Source organism: Saccopteryx bilineata, chromosome 4 (assembly GCF_036850765.1).
Source record: "Saccopteryx bilineata isolate mSacBil1 chromosome 4, mSacBil1_pri_phased_curated, whole genome shotgun sequence".
NCBI classification, from domain to species: domain Eukaryota; kingdom Metazoa; phylum Chordata; class Mammalia; order Chiroptera; family Emballonuridae; genus Saccopteryx; species Saccopteryx bilineata.
Window position 1 is genome coordinate 289,057,714 of NC_089493.1, and position 14,795 is coordinate 289,072,508.

General features: G+C 61.9%; 2 protein-coding genes across 2 annotated transcripts; both read left to right on the forward strand.

Annotated features, from left to right (window-relative positions):
* The first annotated feature begins 1,485 nt into the window (after nt 1–1,485).
* TEKT4 (tektin 4) lies at nt 1,486–7,287 on the forward strand. The gene is made up of 6 exons (XM_066278352.1): nt 1,486–2,019; nt 3,999–4,069; nt 4,445–4,588; nt 5,201–5,423; nt 6,093–6,247; nt 7,071–7,287. The coding sequence occupies exons 1-6, from the start codon at nt 1,486–1,488 to the stop codon at nt 7,285–7,287; spliced, it is 1,344 nt and encodes a 447-aa protein (XP_066134449.1).
* Nucleotides 7,288–12,089: 4,802 nt separating this feature from the next.
* C1QTNF8 (C1q and TNF related 8) lies at nt 12,090–13,532 on the forward strand. Its single transcript, XM_066278353.1, has 2 exons — nt 12,090–12,300; nt 12,982–13,532. Exons 1-2 carry the CDS (start codon nt 12,096–12,098, stop codon nt 13,530–13,532), a joined length of 756 nt encoding a protein of 251 aa, XP_066134450.1. The 5' UTR covers nt 12,090–12,095.
* The last annotated feature ends 1,263 nt before the right edge of the window (nt 13,533–14,795 follow it).

Sequence of the window (14,795 nt, forward strand, 5' to 3'; positions counted from 1 at the left end):
CTCCTAACCATCCCTGTCACAGGGATGCCTGCCATGAAGCTGCACCCCTGCCTCTGTCGCTCCCCGTAAGTCCCACTGCAGCCTGGTGACTTTGGCCGGCCCTCTTCTTGTCCGGGTCCCAACCAGGGCGCTGGCAGAAGCAGAGCACCCTCCATGACCACCAGCTTGGAAACTATCACCTGCCTGGCAGGGGCCCAGGTGACCTGTGTTAGCCCAAGTCAAAAAGGGGATGTTGGAGTCAGAAGGCTCAGTCATGGGGTGCAGAAGGCCCAAATTGGGGACCCAGCCTTGCCTTCATCCTGTGAAAGGCTTCTCAAAAGGAGTGGGACTCACATCTTCTCTGTTGATTCCTGCTGAGGTCCTGGGGTGGGAGGCTGAGCTGAGGCCTGTATGTGAATCCTGCCCGCTGCCTCCCAGCTGTGTGTGTCTGACTCAGTGTCCTTGCTGTACAAAGGGAGAGTACCCATCAGGGGCCGTGTGACAGCCAGGCGCAGGAGGCCTGAAGGTGACGGTGCAGGGCCAGCATGCATGGTCTTGGGGCTGGGGATCATTACCCCCCCCCCATCATCTCCCATGTCATCTGCCTCTTCCTGCTTGAGTTAAAGGGTCAGGGCCCTGAGCTGCAGGCCCAGGCCCAAACCCCTTGTAGGCCCGGGTTCACAAGATGAGCGGACCCAGAGGGAGAAGCACACCGAGGGGTGTCGTCAGAGCTGCCCTGGAAGGAAGGACTGTTTTGTTGCCGGGGGCGTGCAAGCAGAGTCCGGAAGGAAGTGGTGAGGGTCTTAGGGCCCTCCTGACCCTAATGCAGGCTCCAAGCCAAGGGCTATCCGGACGGACAGACAGAACGTTGTTGTGTTGGCTGAAGTAGGAGAACCTAAGAGCCAGGGCTGGACCCGACACGGCATTTTATGGCCAATGGTGCCCTCTGCTGCCCACATAGGGCATCACCCCGCTCCCCGTGCTGGAACTCCCCACCCTGAGCGGGGATGAGAAGGGTATGTGCCCCGGCCCAGGTGTACTGCTTGCCCTCCTAGGCCTCAGCCATGAGCCTGGCCCTGGGTAGCCTTGGGGCACCACCCCCAGGACAGGACCTGCCTCCCTCCTCCCACATGGGGAAATGTGGGTGTCTGACTCCAGACAACCATGGGAGACTGAATTCAACTCCTCACCAAAGATACTTCCCCAGAGAGAGACCACTGGGACAAGGAAGAAAGGCAGGAGACGCTAGGCTTGGCCTCAGGCCTCTAGTCCAAGTTGCAATGGCTCCAGCCGTATCCCAGCCAAGATGGGTGGGGCTAGGGCCTGCCTGGCCCTTTAAGAGGGCCACTGGGGGAGGGGTCCCTGTTGCCCAGCAACAGGAGGGCTTGGCATGTACCTGTCACTAGGAGACCTGAAGACGGCCTGCTGAGGACAGAGTGGCCAGAGCTGCCTTGCTGACTGTGCCAAGTGTCCCGCCCACTCATCCGTGCCCGGGCCAGCGGCACCATGGCTCAGACGGACGTGCTCCTGACCAAGCAGCCTGCCCCGCCGACGGTGCCAGCGTGCGAGCTGCCCCCCAAGCTGTATGACGTGGCCCGCAACACCGGTGCCTACACGTCCTCGGGCCTGGCCACCGCCGGCTTCCGCACAGCCAAGTATCTGGTGGACGAGTGGTTCCAGACCTGCTATGCCGGCTACCACCGGGCCTTTGCTGACCGCGACCAGTCGGAGCGGCAGCGCCACGAGAGCAGGCAGCTGGCCGCGGAGACGGAGGCACTGGCGCAGCGATCGCAGGAGGACTCCACCCGGAAGGTGGGCGAGCATCTGCAGGACACGCATGGTTGGAAGTCAGAGCTGCAGCGTGAGGTGGGCGAGCTGGTGGCTGAGACTGACCTGCTGCTGGCCCAGAAGCAGCGGCTGGAGCGTGCCCTGGACAGCACGGCCGGGCCCTTCTCTATCGCCATGGACAACCTGCAGTGCCGTGAGCGCCGCCAGCACCCCGACCTTGTCCGTGACTATGTGGAGATGGAGCTGTTGAAGGTGTGAGCCCCTCTGGGGACCGCAGAACCAGGCCACCCTTATCTTTCTGCAGAGAGAATAACCCGTCTGGGCCCTGATGGTAGGCACAGGCTGGCAGAGGACTCGGTGTCCATGCCCTTCTGCATACACAGGCGCAGAGGAGCTGGTGCTGTTTGTAGTTCAGGGACCAGAACCAACTGGGCTGGGGACAGGGTCAGAGCTCAGGCCACCCAGGAGGGAGGTGTTTTCCTTGCCACCAGGGGTGTGCCCAGTCTGACCTTTCCACAACCTGGTCCCCTCGGTACACTTGGGATAAGGTTGGGCTCCCTGTCAGGGCCACCGCAGCCCAGACATGCTGGGTTGGGGCACTGTGACCTGGGAGCCCCAGCATGGGGGCTCAGACACATACGGGGCTGGGACTGAAGCTTCACACTTGTCCCTTGCAGTGCCCCAAACCCGTTACGGTCCACCCGAGGGTGGGGCGGGGCCCAGGCTGCGGGAGGCTTCACACCTGGGATGTGTGGTGGGAATGTTTGCTTGTGTTTGGGACAGTCAGAGGCCAGTGAGACAGGGAGAGGCCCAGCCAGCCTACCCCATGAACCCTGACACCCCTTTACATACACCCTGAGGATGGGAGGGGCTGGAGCTGAGTCCTGGGGGCAGCGCCTAAGATATAGATGGAGGTCAGAGAGCCTCTCCTGGTCAGGTTCTGGTGGCACCTGCATCCACTGGATGATCCCTTGGTCAGCTCAAATCCTGGTACCTGCTGGGCAGCCCCTTGAATCATCCTTGTCATGCAAATTAAGCCTGACCTTGAGCTCCAGGAGGCAAAGCCCCCCCCCCAAGAAACAACACTTGTGGTGGAAATCCAGGCACCAGCCAGTGGTGTGGCGTGGATGGGGTGAAAGTGGGGTGGAGGCACACTCAGTCCACAAGGATTCTCCTTCCGACTTGGCAGGAGCTGTCCTGGGGCAGCCCCACAGGGACCAGGATGTTACCCAGTCCAGGCCCCGGTCCTGGTGAGGCAGAGTCCCCACACACCTCCGAGCTGGGGGTCTCAGCTGCGAACAGGCTGCAGGACGTGGGCATGCATGAACGCGTGAGAGATTCAGAGACAAACAGCTGGCTCAGGGGCTCAGAGCACGCCCTGCACCATCCCCCAAGCTCAGATCAGCTTGACTCTGAGTCCTTCCTGTCACCCTCCTGCCCTTCCCCAGGTCCCCAAACCCTTCTTCAGCCTCCCCCACACTCTGCTGCTCAAGAACCTCCCAAGTCTTGGGGTGCAGCCCCTCTGTCCTGAGCCAAAGCCCAGCAGTGTGTGGACTACTGCAGTGGGGCACAAGTAGGGACACAGACCAGGGGACAGACCTGGACACATGTAGGTTTAGTGCATGATTGGAGGTGAAATTCAAATCAGGGGGAAAGGGCTGTTCGTACCTAGAAAACAAAGCCATTGAGGCACACAGAAAAAGGCAAGGAATCCCTCGTGTTCTCAGCATGGAGAAAGTCTCCCTGTGCCTGCGGCCCCAAGAGGCAGCCCCACCCCGGAGGACATCTGGTCCCCAGGGGCCTGGGTCCTCAGAGACTGTACGCCTGCCTGTCCAGGAGCTGATGCCCTCAGTGCCCTGGACAACCTGCAGAGACAGCCCCCACCGCACGGAGGGTGCTAGGTGGCCCTCTGAGTGACCCTCCCAGCTGTCTGGAGAAGCCCCCAGAAGAAAAGATCCCACGCAATGCACCAAATAGAATGTTAAAAAACCCAGAATAAGCCTGATGAGGAAGAGTGAGGTTTACGCCCCATGTTTCAGGAAACAGACCAGGGGTCAACAAGGTCCAAGGCCAAGGCCACTCAGACAGGGATCAAGTGCCGGTGAGCCCCAGGTCCCCTGGGTGTCACCCCAAAGCTTATTCCCTCCTGGGCATTTAGGAGTCTGACTGTGGGGCCCACGGCTGCCCTGCCGCCACCAGATCTTCACGGGGGATGGGGTCTTCTCCCCCAGGAGGCTGAGCTCATCCGGAACGTCCAGGAGCTGCTGAAAAGGACCCTACTGCAGGCTGTGAACCAGATCCGGTGGGTTTCCACCCGCCAGCTGACCCTGTCCCCCACCCCCAGGGTGGCTTTGGGCAGAAAGTCAGGATGACTTGGTCCCGAAACTCAGAAGGGTGCAGCTGGGAGTGCAGGCTGGCAGGGGCACCAGGTGGGTGGGACAGTAGCAGATTCCTGCATAGACTCTGGGACCTGGGTGTCCAGGCCAGCATCCCGGGTAAAGGGACAGCTGCTCTTGGGCACTGCCGGCTAGGTGGGCCTCGGTGCCCTGAGGACCCCACGCTGGACCTATGAGGTATGGCTGTTGCTTAGAGAGGGGGTCTTGCTCTGCCCAGCGCCCCTGTCGGCCCCGCTGCCCCCACCCTCTGCAGAGACTCAGGCCCTGCCGGCCACCCCCAGGTTAAACCGGGAGCACAAGGAGACGTGTGAGATGGACTGGTCTGACAAGGTGGAGGCCTACAACATCGACGAGACCTGCGCCCGGTACCACAACCAGAGCACGGACGTGCAGTTCCACCCACATTCCGCCAAGTTTGAGGAGAGGTGGGCCACCCAAGCGCCTCCCCGCACCGCTGCCCACACACCCTGGCCCGGCGCCCTTGCCCTCGCAGCCCCCACCTCAGGAGCCGCCTGGGCCCCCGGGCCCTCTGCTGGGGGTCCCTTTATAGCTGGCCCTCCTGTAGCTCTTCTGCTCTTGGGGATGGTAGTGATCAGGACCCCTACTCAAGTGTCCAGCACCACACAGTCACCAGAGGAGCCAGGTGGCCACGGAATGAAACAAAACCAGGGGTGGGGTGGGGTGGGGCGGGGCGGGGCGGGGCATAAGAGGGGGGGTCAGGGGAAATCTGAGAAACAAAGGCAAGAACTACTAATCCGCAGCTCTGCCAGAGGCCGGTAGGGGGCGCCAGGTCACCGCTCATTGTAGCGCATCCCTGTTGGGGGTCAGGGGCGGGGCAAAAGGCGTTGGGTGCAGCTAGGGACGCAGGCGGCACAGGGGGCGCAGGGGGGCGCTGGAGGGCACCGGGCAGAACTGGGGTAGTGGTTGCAGGGCACCTGGGAGGGGGACGGTATGGGGCCCCGGGAGGCGCTGGTGGGAATTGGAGTGGTTGGCAGGTGCACCCACTGAACGCGGCTCCACTGGCTCTCCACCTGCAGCGCCTCCACGCGAGAGACATGGGCCAAATTCACACAGGAAAACTTGTGTCGCGCCGAGCGCGAGCGCCTGGCCTCCTCCAACCTGCGGGGGCTCATTGACTGCATCCTGCGGGACACTGCTGAGGACCTGCGGCTGCAGTGTGACACGGTGAACCTGGCCTTTGGGCGCCGCTTGGAAGAGCTAGAGGACACCCGCCACAAACTGGAGCATCACCTGAGCAAGGTGCGGCCAGATGCACCCAAGCCGCACCCAGGCCACATCCAGGCCATTTCCAGACCAGCCCTGGGGTCTGGGCGCCCATAACCAGAGAGACACCAAGCTCCTTGTGTCTGCCTCCATTCCCACCAGCCCAACCACAGCCACTCTGGTCACAACCTGGACTTGCTCCTGCTCCTCCCATCCTGAGGGACCCCAGGGACAGAGCCATCACTCATGCCTGGACCCTCACTAAGCTGGGGAAAATGCAGGTGACACTAGGGGGTGGTCTACTGGCATTGCCGCCAGAGTGACTGACCAGACGGGGCTGTCAGGTGTGACAAGGAGGAAAGAAGGAGGGAGGAGGTGGCGTGGGCCTGGTGGGGCTCTGACCCCAGGTTGTTAGGGTGGCCTTTGCTGCCTTCAAGTCTATGATTGTGGCTAGGGTCTGAGCTGGTGCCCGCCAGGGCTGGGGGACTTCGGGCCAGAGCCACCAGACAGCAGGCTTTGTGGTCTCACCCCACCCCCCCTAGATGCCCTTGGGCGGTCTGCGGTAGCTGTGCACGTCCTCCCTGTCTCCACGCTTCCACAGGGGACAGGTTGCTGACTGGACACAGCCCAGGGCGCAGGGAGGAAGCCAAGCTCATTCTGGCAGCCCGCCTTGCACGGGGCTCATGGGGACTGCCTTTTCTGCAGACGCTTCAAGAGATCACAGACCAGGAGCACAACGTGGCTGCACTGAAGCAGGCCATCAAGGACAAGGAGGCGCCTCTGAAGGTGGCTCAGACCCGCCTGTACCAGCGCTCGCACCGGCCCAATGTGGAACTGTGCCGTGACGCTGCCCAATTCAGGTGCAGTCATGGGGCGGGCCAGACCCTCCCCCCATGCACCACCCACCAGCTTCCAGGCCTCCCTCGGCCCTTGGGACCCCATGAGCACCCCTTCTCCACACACTCAGACCCGCAGATGTGTTGAGAAGACACTGGGCCTCATGCCGACGTGGCTCACACACGGGGGCATTTGCATGTCCCCACTCCCGTCCACCACGCCTGGACGCTGCACAGGTCATGCGGGGCGCTATGTCAGGGCTTCTAGTGCCAGGGACAGCAGGACACTTCTCACTTCCCCTGCTGCTGTGCAGTCTTCCCAGTGAGGAATCAGAGATCAAGAGGCCGAGCCCACCTGTCTCAGGGACCAGTCTGTCCCTCTGATGTCCCAGTGAACCTACGTCCTGGGCTGGAGCTGCAGGTGGGATCATGTCTTTTGTTTTTCTAACTCACTGAGGGCCCAGTTGCCCTTGTGAGCAGAACTAACTCCCTACCCCCCACCTTCCACCTTGGCATTCTTCCTTCCCTGTTTCTTAATTTCTTCAGGAAACTAGGGGCTTCATTTGGCTCCAAGGAGGTCTGTCCATCCTGCTTCCAAACACCAGCAATAGAAGGAGCCACGGGGAACCATAGGGCCTCTCACAGAGCCCTGGCCTCAGTCCAATCCCCAGCTCTGCTTGTGGGCCAACCACTGAGATGTTTAGGGCCCTTTTACGGCTGAGCATCTTGGCCAAGACCCCTCGCCAGGGTTCCTAGCCTTTGAATCTCAGGCTTTGACCCTCCCAGCCCAAAGGCTGCTTGTTCTGGTGACAGCCCAGGTCACACCGTCTTCCTCCAAATCCCCTAGGCTGGTGAGTGAGATAGAGGAGCTGAACATGTCCCTCTCAGCACTGAGGGAGAAGCTTCTAGAAGCAGAGCAGTCGCTGCGCAACCTGGAGGACACACGTATGAGCCTGGAGAAGGACATCGCCGTCAAAACCAACAGCCTCTTCATCGACCGCCAGAAGTGCATGACCCACCGCGCCCGCTACCCCCCCATCCTCCAGCTGGCTGGCTACCAGTGACAAAGTGCAGGCACCACGGCAGAGGGGTCCCCTGTCTTTGGCCAGACTTGGGCAGGGACCTGTCTCCCACCCCTTCAATAAAGAGCACGTTAGCTTTCCATTCAAGGCGTGGGGCTCAGAGTGCAGCCTTTGCAGGGTCAGTCCCTCGTGTCCAGGGTGCTCCCATTTACTGCCCATGGAGAGAGGCAGCTAAGGGTGGTAGAGGCACCTCCTCACCGCTCAAGCTGCCCACACGAGGCCAGGCCCCTCCCCAGCTCTGAGCCATAGCTGAGGCACAGGTGCTTTCTCTGCCCACCTGGGCCGCCTGCACAGGCTTCAGAATAAGGGTCACCTCTCATCCCACGGAAGCCCCACCACTCATCACAGCCTCTGGTCGCCGAAGCAGAGACCTGTACTTTTTTTTCCTCCAGCCCTGGATGCTGTCATGGGGAGGCCAGCTGGCTCTCTGCTGTCAGGAGGAGGTGACCTTATGACAGGTGTCAGGACACACTGCTACCCTGACTCTCCCCTAGGGGACTTGGCTGTGGGGGCTTTGGGCATCCACGCAGGCAGTGCCTCAACACTGCTCGAGGGCGCCAGGCCCAGTGCAGGGCTGTTACCTCCTGGGAAAACCCATAGGGCCTCTCCCTGCCACCCCCACCTGGCACAGGGTGAGCACCTGGGAAGGCAAACCCTGAGCTGGGGGGCAGAAAGCTGAGGCCACAGAGGGCCTCCCTGCCCAGCCACCTTGGTCACCAGTGGGTGGCCCATCCAGTCTCCTTGTTCAGCCGCCTCTTTAACCAGCTAGTGAGTCAGGCGGGGTGTGGGTGTGAGATAACTGCAGAAACCCCCGCCCCACGCCACCCTGCACCCTGTGCCCACAGTTGTGGGCAGAACCGTAGTCCCCAGGGAGGGCCAGGCACTCTGTGGAGGGGCCGGTGGCAGCGAGGGCCCCTTGCTGTGCCCACACCACCTCCCCTCCCAGGTTGCTGTCTCTTCCTGGGGGCAGCTCACAGGACTCTCAGGGACACATCCACTCAGAGGCTGGGAGATAATAACTCCCACTCTGCGAACTCCTGCCACTCAGACCCCCATTATGGCCCCGTGGCCAAGGCAGTCTTCCTCGGCGCGAGGGTCTTCTGGTGCAGGACTCCTGGGGGCTGGCCGCTGCCGGGAGCTAAGTGAGGTGGGCTGTTCGAAGCTCGTTATCTCTAAAGCTTGATGGGGACACCAGGCGGGGAGGGCAGCAGGCCCGGTCCTGCGGGGGGCTGCCTGGCTGGCTTCACTGTCTGTAATTCTCTGATGGCCATCTGTGAAGCTGGAGATTTTGTCGCCCTGTAGAAACCAATGACCATGCCCTGAGCTGAGCCACATATCAAATTCCCTGAGGCTCTTTGTGGGATTTGGGGTGGGGACAGATGGCTATGTCCACCCCAGGTCGGCCAGTTGCCACCAGCAGGATTCAGCCCCTGCAGGCCTTCTGTGGGCAGCTGACCCCCTGGGGCTATGACACTAGGTCACCCTCCCATCGTCACGGAGATGTGGGCAGCATGTCCAAGCAATGGCTATTTCTGTCCAGGAGGCTGGTCCTCCTGCCACCTGCTGAGTCACCGCGGTGATTGCTGACCATCTCCGTTCAGAGCCCGATCTGTCTGTTTCTGCAAGCACCCTCCAGCCTGGTGTTCCAGAGGCCTGGGCTCAGCCCACCCCCACGCGCAGGGCATGTTAACTCACCATCCTCTCCCCCGAGGGGACTCACAGTGAACACCCATTTTTTTGGGGGGGGGTTATTCTCCCCATTGGGGTCAGACAGCGGGCAGCAGAAGGCACAGAGAGGGACATCAGCCTCGCAGCGTGGTGGAGCTTCTGGCATCTCCAGCTGGCTGTGCTTCCCCTGTGCCCATCTAGCATGGGTACCTTCCCGCCATTTCTGAGCCTGTTGGTACCCATTTTACAGGTGGGAAAACTGGGGCCCGGATGCAGGGAGCAGCAGAGCTCGGGCATCTGCCTTTCTTTGGGAGCCTCGGAGACAATAACTGGGTGGGTAGAGAAGGGCCCTCAGCCTGCCCTGGGCCCATCGACCCACAGGGACATGGTGATGAGAGGCAGGGGCCCGGGTCCCCTATGGCTCTGGGGGCTACCTGCTGAGCTGCCTCAAGTCTCCCCACTGCTCACGGCCTCAGGTCTTCATACCTCATTCATCTGTGCCCCCCTCCAGATGAAAACAGCTGTCCCCAAAGGGAGTGGCTGGGCCTGCTGGAGCGAGCTGTTACCTCCTGGGGGTGGGTAGAGTAGTCTAGGAACTGGCCCCAGCTGGTGTAGCTCCTGTCCACAGCCCTCGCCAGCCTTCCTCACCCTCAGCATGGCCCAGGAAGCCCCCGCAGGCCGGGCCACCTCTGTCATCCTTGCCTCATCACAGTCATCAGTGAGGAGGGCTGGGGCCGGGGAGCCGGGGAGACACCTGGGCCTGTGGCTGTGCCGGGAGCCGCAGAAACGGGGGAGCCGGGGAGACACCTGGGCCTGTGGCTGTGCCGGGAGCCGCAGAAACGGGGGAGCCGGCCCGGGCTGCTCACAGCTGGCCATCTCCCTGGCCATGTCTGTGCCTCTCCCACAGGTGGCCTGGCTTGGTGTGTGTGGGGTACCGTTCCCAAGAATTACGTGTCCCCATGTCCAGAGGCCAAGGTGCAGGGTTCTGCTCCTGGGCACAGTGTCTAGCTGTCCAGACGTTGAACAAAGACGAGGCCAGGCCCTGGTGTGGGCTCGGCTTCAGGCTCACGCATGTGCAGCCGTTCCACCGCCTGGGGGCCCTGTGAGTCATTCCCGTCGGTGGGCATAGCAGGGACACAACCCTCATCCACTGAAAAGCTAGGCTGATGCAAGTGTCCCTCAACAGGGTGTCACAGCAGGCTTCTCGCTCAGCTGGGCATCTTGACCTGGAAGGGCTCGGGGGAGGCCGAGACAGACACCATGGGTCTGGCCAGATGCCGCTCTCCTGGGCTCCATCTACCAGCCCCAGTCCTCACTTTCCAGCCAGACAGAAGGTTGTCACCATTACCAAGTGGGCCCTGGTCTGCCCCACCCACCTTGGTCTCCAGCCTCCTGACCAGTCTCTTCCCAGCTATAGCTCTGGCTTCCCCAATTCTCCCCTAAGTCATTGCGCCCTAAATAGAGGAGGTGGCCAGCCCATAGCCACGTCCCTCAAACAGCCAGTCCCAGACGCGCCAGGCTCCCAGACCCACACCGCGGCACAGGGCTGGCAGGAGGACCCTGGGGCAAGGCTGCGCAGACCCTTTGGCAGGTGGCCAGATAGTGCAGGGCAGACCGGTGGCAGGCAGCAGGGCCCTGCAAGCCTCCTGCAGGGACCTCTGAAGCTGGCCCAAGGCCTGTTGGTCTTGGATGGTTCAGGGGAAGCTGTGGGCGCCTGGGGCGGGCATGAAAGGGCTCTTTCACAGGCTGCCGGGGCAGTGACGCTGGAGACAGCCAGGCAGGCAGCAGCACCCGACTGGGAAATGGTAACCGGGCGTGGGGGTGAGTGGGGTATTTGCAGCTACCCTGGGCAGGCTGGGCTTGCGGGGGTCTGTGCTTCCCCCCTAGACCCCAGCAGGAGGAAGGCTCCAATGCAGGCCGGTGGCTGGGATGCCTAGGACCCTAGACTACCAGAGGAACCAGGTGGGGGCTTCTGTGGCACAGGCTGCCTGTGGACTGGGCGCCCCTAGAGACACCCAGTCCTGTAAGATCTCTCCAGGGGAGGGGTCCAGGAGAGTCTTGCAGGGTCCAGTAAGGCTGGGAGGCTGGAGAGAAGAGGTCCCATCTGCCAGGGACGCTAAGCCTGAAAGTGGGTCTTAGACTCATCGCGCAAGAGGAAGGAGCTCGCCCAGACTGCAGTTCCAGAGGGCTCTCTGGAGGAGGGTTCCTGGATCTTTGCTCAGCAAAGATGCTGGGCTACAGGGAAGAGTGAGGGCCCTTATCTCACAGGCCTACTTTGGCTGAGATGCAGCTCCTGGGGAAATCAGGACAGACAGGTCTCACTTGCCGGGGGAAACTGAGGCCTAGGTGCATGTGGAGCTCACCCAGGGGCCCCAGCAACTGCTGGTTAAACCAGGCAGTGATGTCCCACCTGGCATGGATGGGCCAGGTGTCAGGCAGGGTGTCCCAAGGGAGAAAGTGAGGAAACAGGAGGTCCAGGACTGGTGGGGGTTAAGGACGATTTTCCTTCAGAGCCCTCCTCGACCATGGCAGTTCCCGCTGCCTCTGCCAGCTGCAGGGTCCTCGGCCATGGGGGCTTTGGGGACCAGGACTCCCTGACTTCAGGCAGTTAGAAGCTTGCTACAGCCCAGAATTAAGGCCCTGGGAGGGGTGGGGGCATATGGAAGGAGCAGCCCTTGAGACAGAGCCTGGAAATATTAGTCCAGACTGGATGGAGCTGCCTGGGCCACTTTGCTAGGGGCTCTGGAAAAGCAGGTGGGAGTTGTCCTCTGGGCAGGCCCCTCAGATTGGTGGTGGCTCTGGTGGTGTTGTGTTAAGGAGGGTTCTGAGGTCACATCTAGGTCTGGGTGAAAAAGTGTGAGGATCCATTAGTGATGTCTGTCAGGAGCGGGAGGCTTAGAATCTGGGAAAGGTATGCCAGACTTCTGTCTGGTGCAAGATGAGGCTCTGATCCTGCTCACTGCGGCACCTCAAGGGCCCCAAACTGTGTACCCCACACAGGTCCCATCTGCCGGCTCCCCAGACAAGGGGCACAGCCCGCTGCTGTGTGGTCTGGGGGCTCAGCAGGGCATCTTTCTTCTAAGAGGCCCTCTGCTCTCCCTGTCTCCTAGGCTCTGGCCCAGATGGCAGCCCCTGCCGTCCTGTTCCTCCTGGCACTGCCTGCAGGGTCCTGGCCCAGCCTGGAACTGCCTCAGCAACCATGTGTGCACTGCTGCCATCCGGCCTGGCCCCCAGCTTTCTCCGGCTCATACACTCCTAAGAGTCATGGGGAGAGGTGGGTGCAGCTGCCCCACGTGCGGCCCATCATCGACATCTCAATCCTCAAAGGTGAGTGTCAGGGAGAGGGGGCCCCGCCCTGTTCCCTGTGCAGGGACAGCACACTGAGGGGCGTGGGAAGAAGGAGCAGGAGAATGGGGCACAGCTCTGAGGCCCTGATTTAGCAGAGTGACTCTGGGAAGGCACCCAGGGCCTGGGGTGGGGGGATAGTGAGCAGTGGCTCTTGCTTTTGACAGCCTTGTAAAGGTCCTCAGCACCCCCCCCCCAGTCTCCTCAAGTGGGAAGCAAGGTGGCCTGGAGAGGCTGTGAAGAGAGGGAGACCTGAGGCCCCCTTCCATCTGCTCACCCACCTGCACCAGCCCTCCCTGGCCCGGGCCCCGCGGGAAGGAGGGGAGGGGGGCTGGGTTCCCCTCGGGAGAAGGCAAGAGAGGCTAAGCTCAAGAGGGCACCCTCCTGGGGCTGGACAGCAGGCCACAAGAAAGTTGAACTTGAGTGTCAACTTTCCAGCCCTCTTGTCTTTCAAAGCTCAGTTCAGACCTTTCCTTTGGCAGCTGCCTGGACCTCTGTCATTCCTACTGTCCCCACTTGATCATCTGCATAGGCCCCCAGAATAGCCACCGCTTTGTAAGCACCCACCTTACCGATGAGGAGACGGGTTAAGGCCACTCCCGAGGCCACAAGGCCAGCCAGTGGATCCCAAGCCTTGACAGACTTCTGCTCTCTCCCCTGCAGGTGAGAAGGGGGAGACAGGGGTCAGAGGTCGCTTCGGTAGGAGAGGGAGCGAGGGTCCACCAGGCTCCCGGGGCCCTCCGGGCCACAAGGGCCAGAAGGGACAAGTGGGGCTGCCGGGCACCCCCTACCAGCGTGCCTACGCGGCCTTCTCAGTGGGCCGGCGCGAGGGGCTGCGCAGTGCGGACACCGTCCAGGCTGTGCCCTTCGACACGGAGCTGGTGAACCTGGATGGTGCCTTCCACCTGGCGTCCGGCCATTTCCTTTGCCCTGTGCCGGGTGTGTACTTCCTGAGCCTCACCGTGCACACCTGGAATTACAAGGAGACCTACCTGCACATCATGTGCAACCAGCGGGCCACCGCCGTGCTGTACGCGCAGCCCAGCGAGCGCAGCGTCATGCAGACGCAGAGCCTGCTGCTGCCGCTGGCTGCCGGCGACACCGTCTGGGTGCGCATGTTTCAGCGCGACAGAGACAACGCCATCCACGGCGAGCGCGGGGACCTCTACATCACCTTCAGTGGCCACCTGGTCAAGCCTGCCGCTGAGCTCTAGCTGCTCAGAGAGGCCCACACGTGGCGCTTGCTCCCCCGGCGCCCCTGGCCTGACCTCGCCTTCACAGCACAGACAGACGCGGTGGGCTTTGAGCACCGTGTGTGGTGCCTGGACACTGGCTGAGTGCAGACAGCGAGCTGAGGGTTGTGGCAAGAGCAAGACCGACCCTGGGGGCCTGGCCTGGTGGGGAGGGGTACACCAAGAAACTCGAGATGGAGACTGTGGGCGTGGGCACGGGCATGTGGCCTCGTGGGTGGGGCAGCTCTCCTAGCAGGAGTCTGCCTCCTGGCCGAGCGATCGTTTTGCTTATAAAAGGGCTGCTCAGCACAACTGTTTTGAAGACATTTGCAGAGCACCTACTGGGTGCCGGCTGGACCGCGGGGAGTCCAGGGGGAAAACACTGACGCTAGCCCTCTTGGAGGTGATTCTAGCAGGACACATGCTAAACTCCACGAATGTTAGGTGGTGGCAAATCGTGTGTGGATGAGAGTCATGCCCTAGGGTGGACACGCTGTCCAGCTCAGGTGGGCTCATCTTCTGGGGTTCCTGGCATCCCCTCTTCTGTCTGGAATGAGCTGGGTGGCGGAGGACAACCATATTTCGGTGTGCACCAGAGCCTGTGGAAGCCCCGGGGAGCCCCACACCGCACACTTAGATGTGGCTAACGTCGGGGCCAGCAGTGGACAGAGTGGTCAGTGGGCCACACCCCAGGTCCTGCCGGCGTGGGCATAGGTAGAGCTCAGCCATGCTCGCCCCACAGAAGGCCTTCATCTACCCCACAGGTTGGAGACATCCGGCTGCCCCTCCTCCCCCCACCCTGAAAGTCCCCTCTAAGTCTGTTTCTTTCCTGCTATGTGTACCCTGGCCATTCCAGAACCTTCTGCTCAATACTTCCGGCCCCATCACTGCCTCTTCCTCCGTGGGGCCTCCCCTGGCATCTCCTCCCACGGCTGCTCCCTCCTGAGCAAGGATTCTGGGACAGCGAGGCCTGCGGGGCCCCGGCAGGCGCAGTGTTTGGAATCACTAGAGCCCAGTGAGCTGGCTGAGACCTGGGGCCACGTAGAGGCGGCTGAGGTTGTAGGGTGTCCGGCTGAGCAGGGGATGCTGGAGCCTCCCTGAAAGGAGAGTCCAGAGGCTCTCAGCTGGGGCGTGGGAGATGGTCGGAGGAGGCTGCTGGCAGCCCCAGGCCTCTCTCCCCCACGGATGCACCGGGAGCAGGCTGCCTGCCACGTGGGTGGGGACACATTGGGAACATGGTGGCCC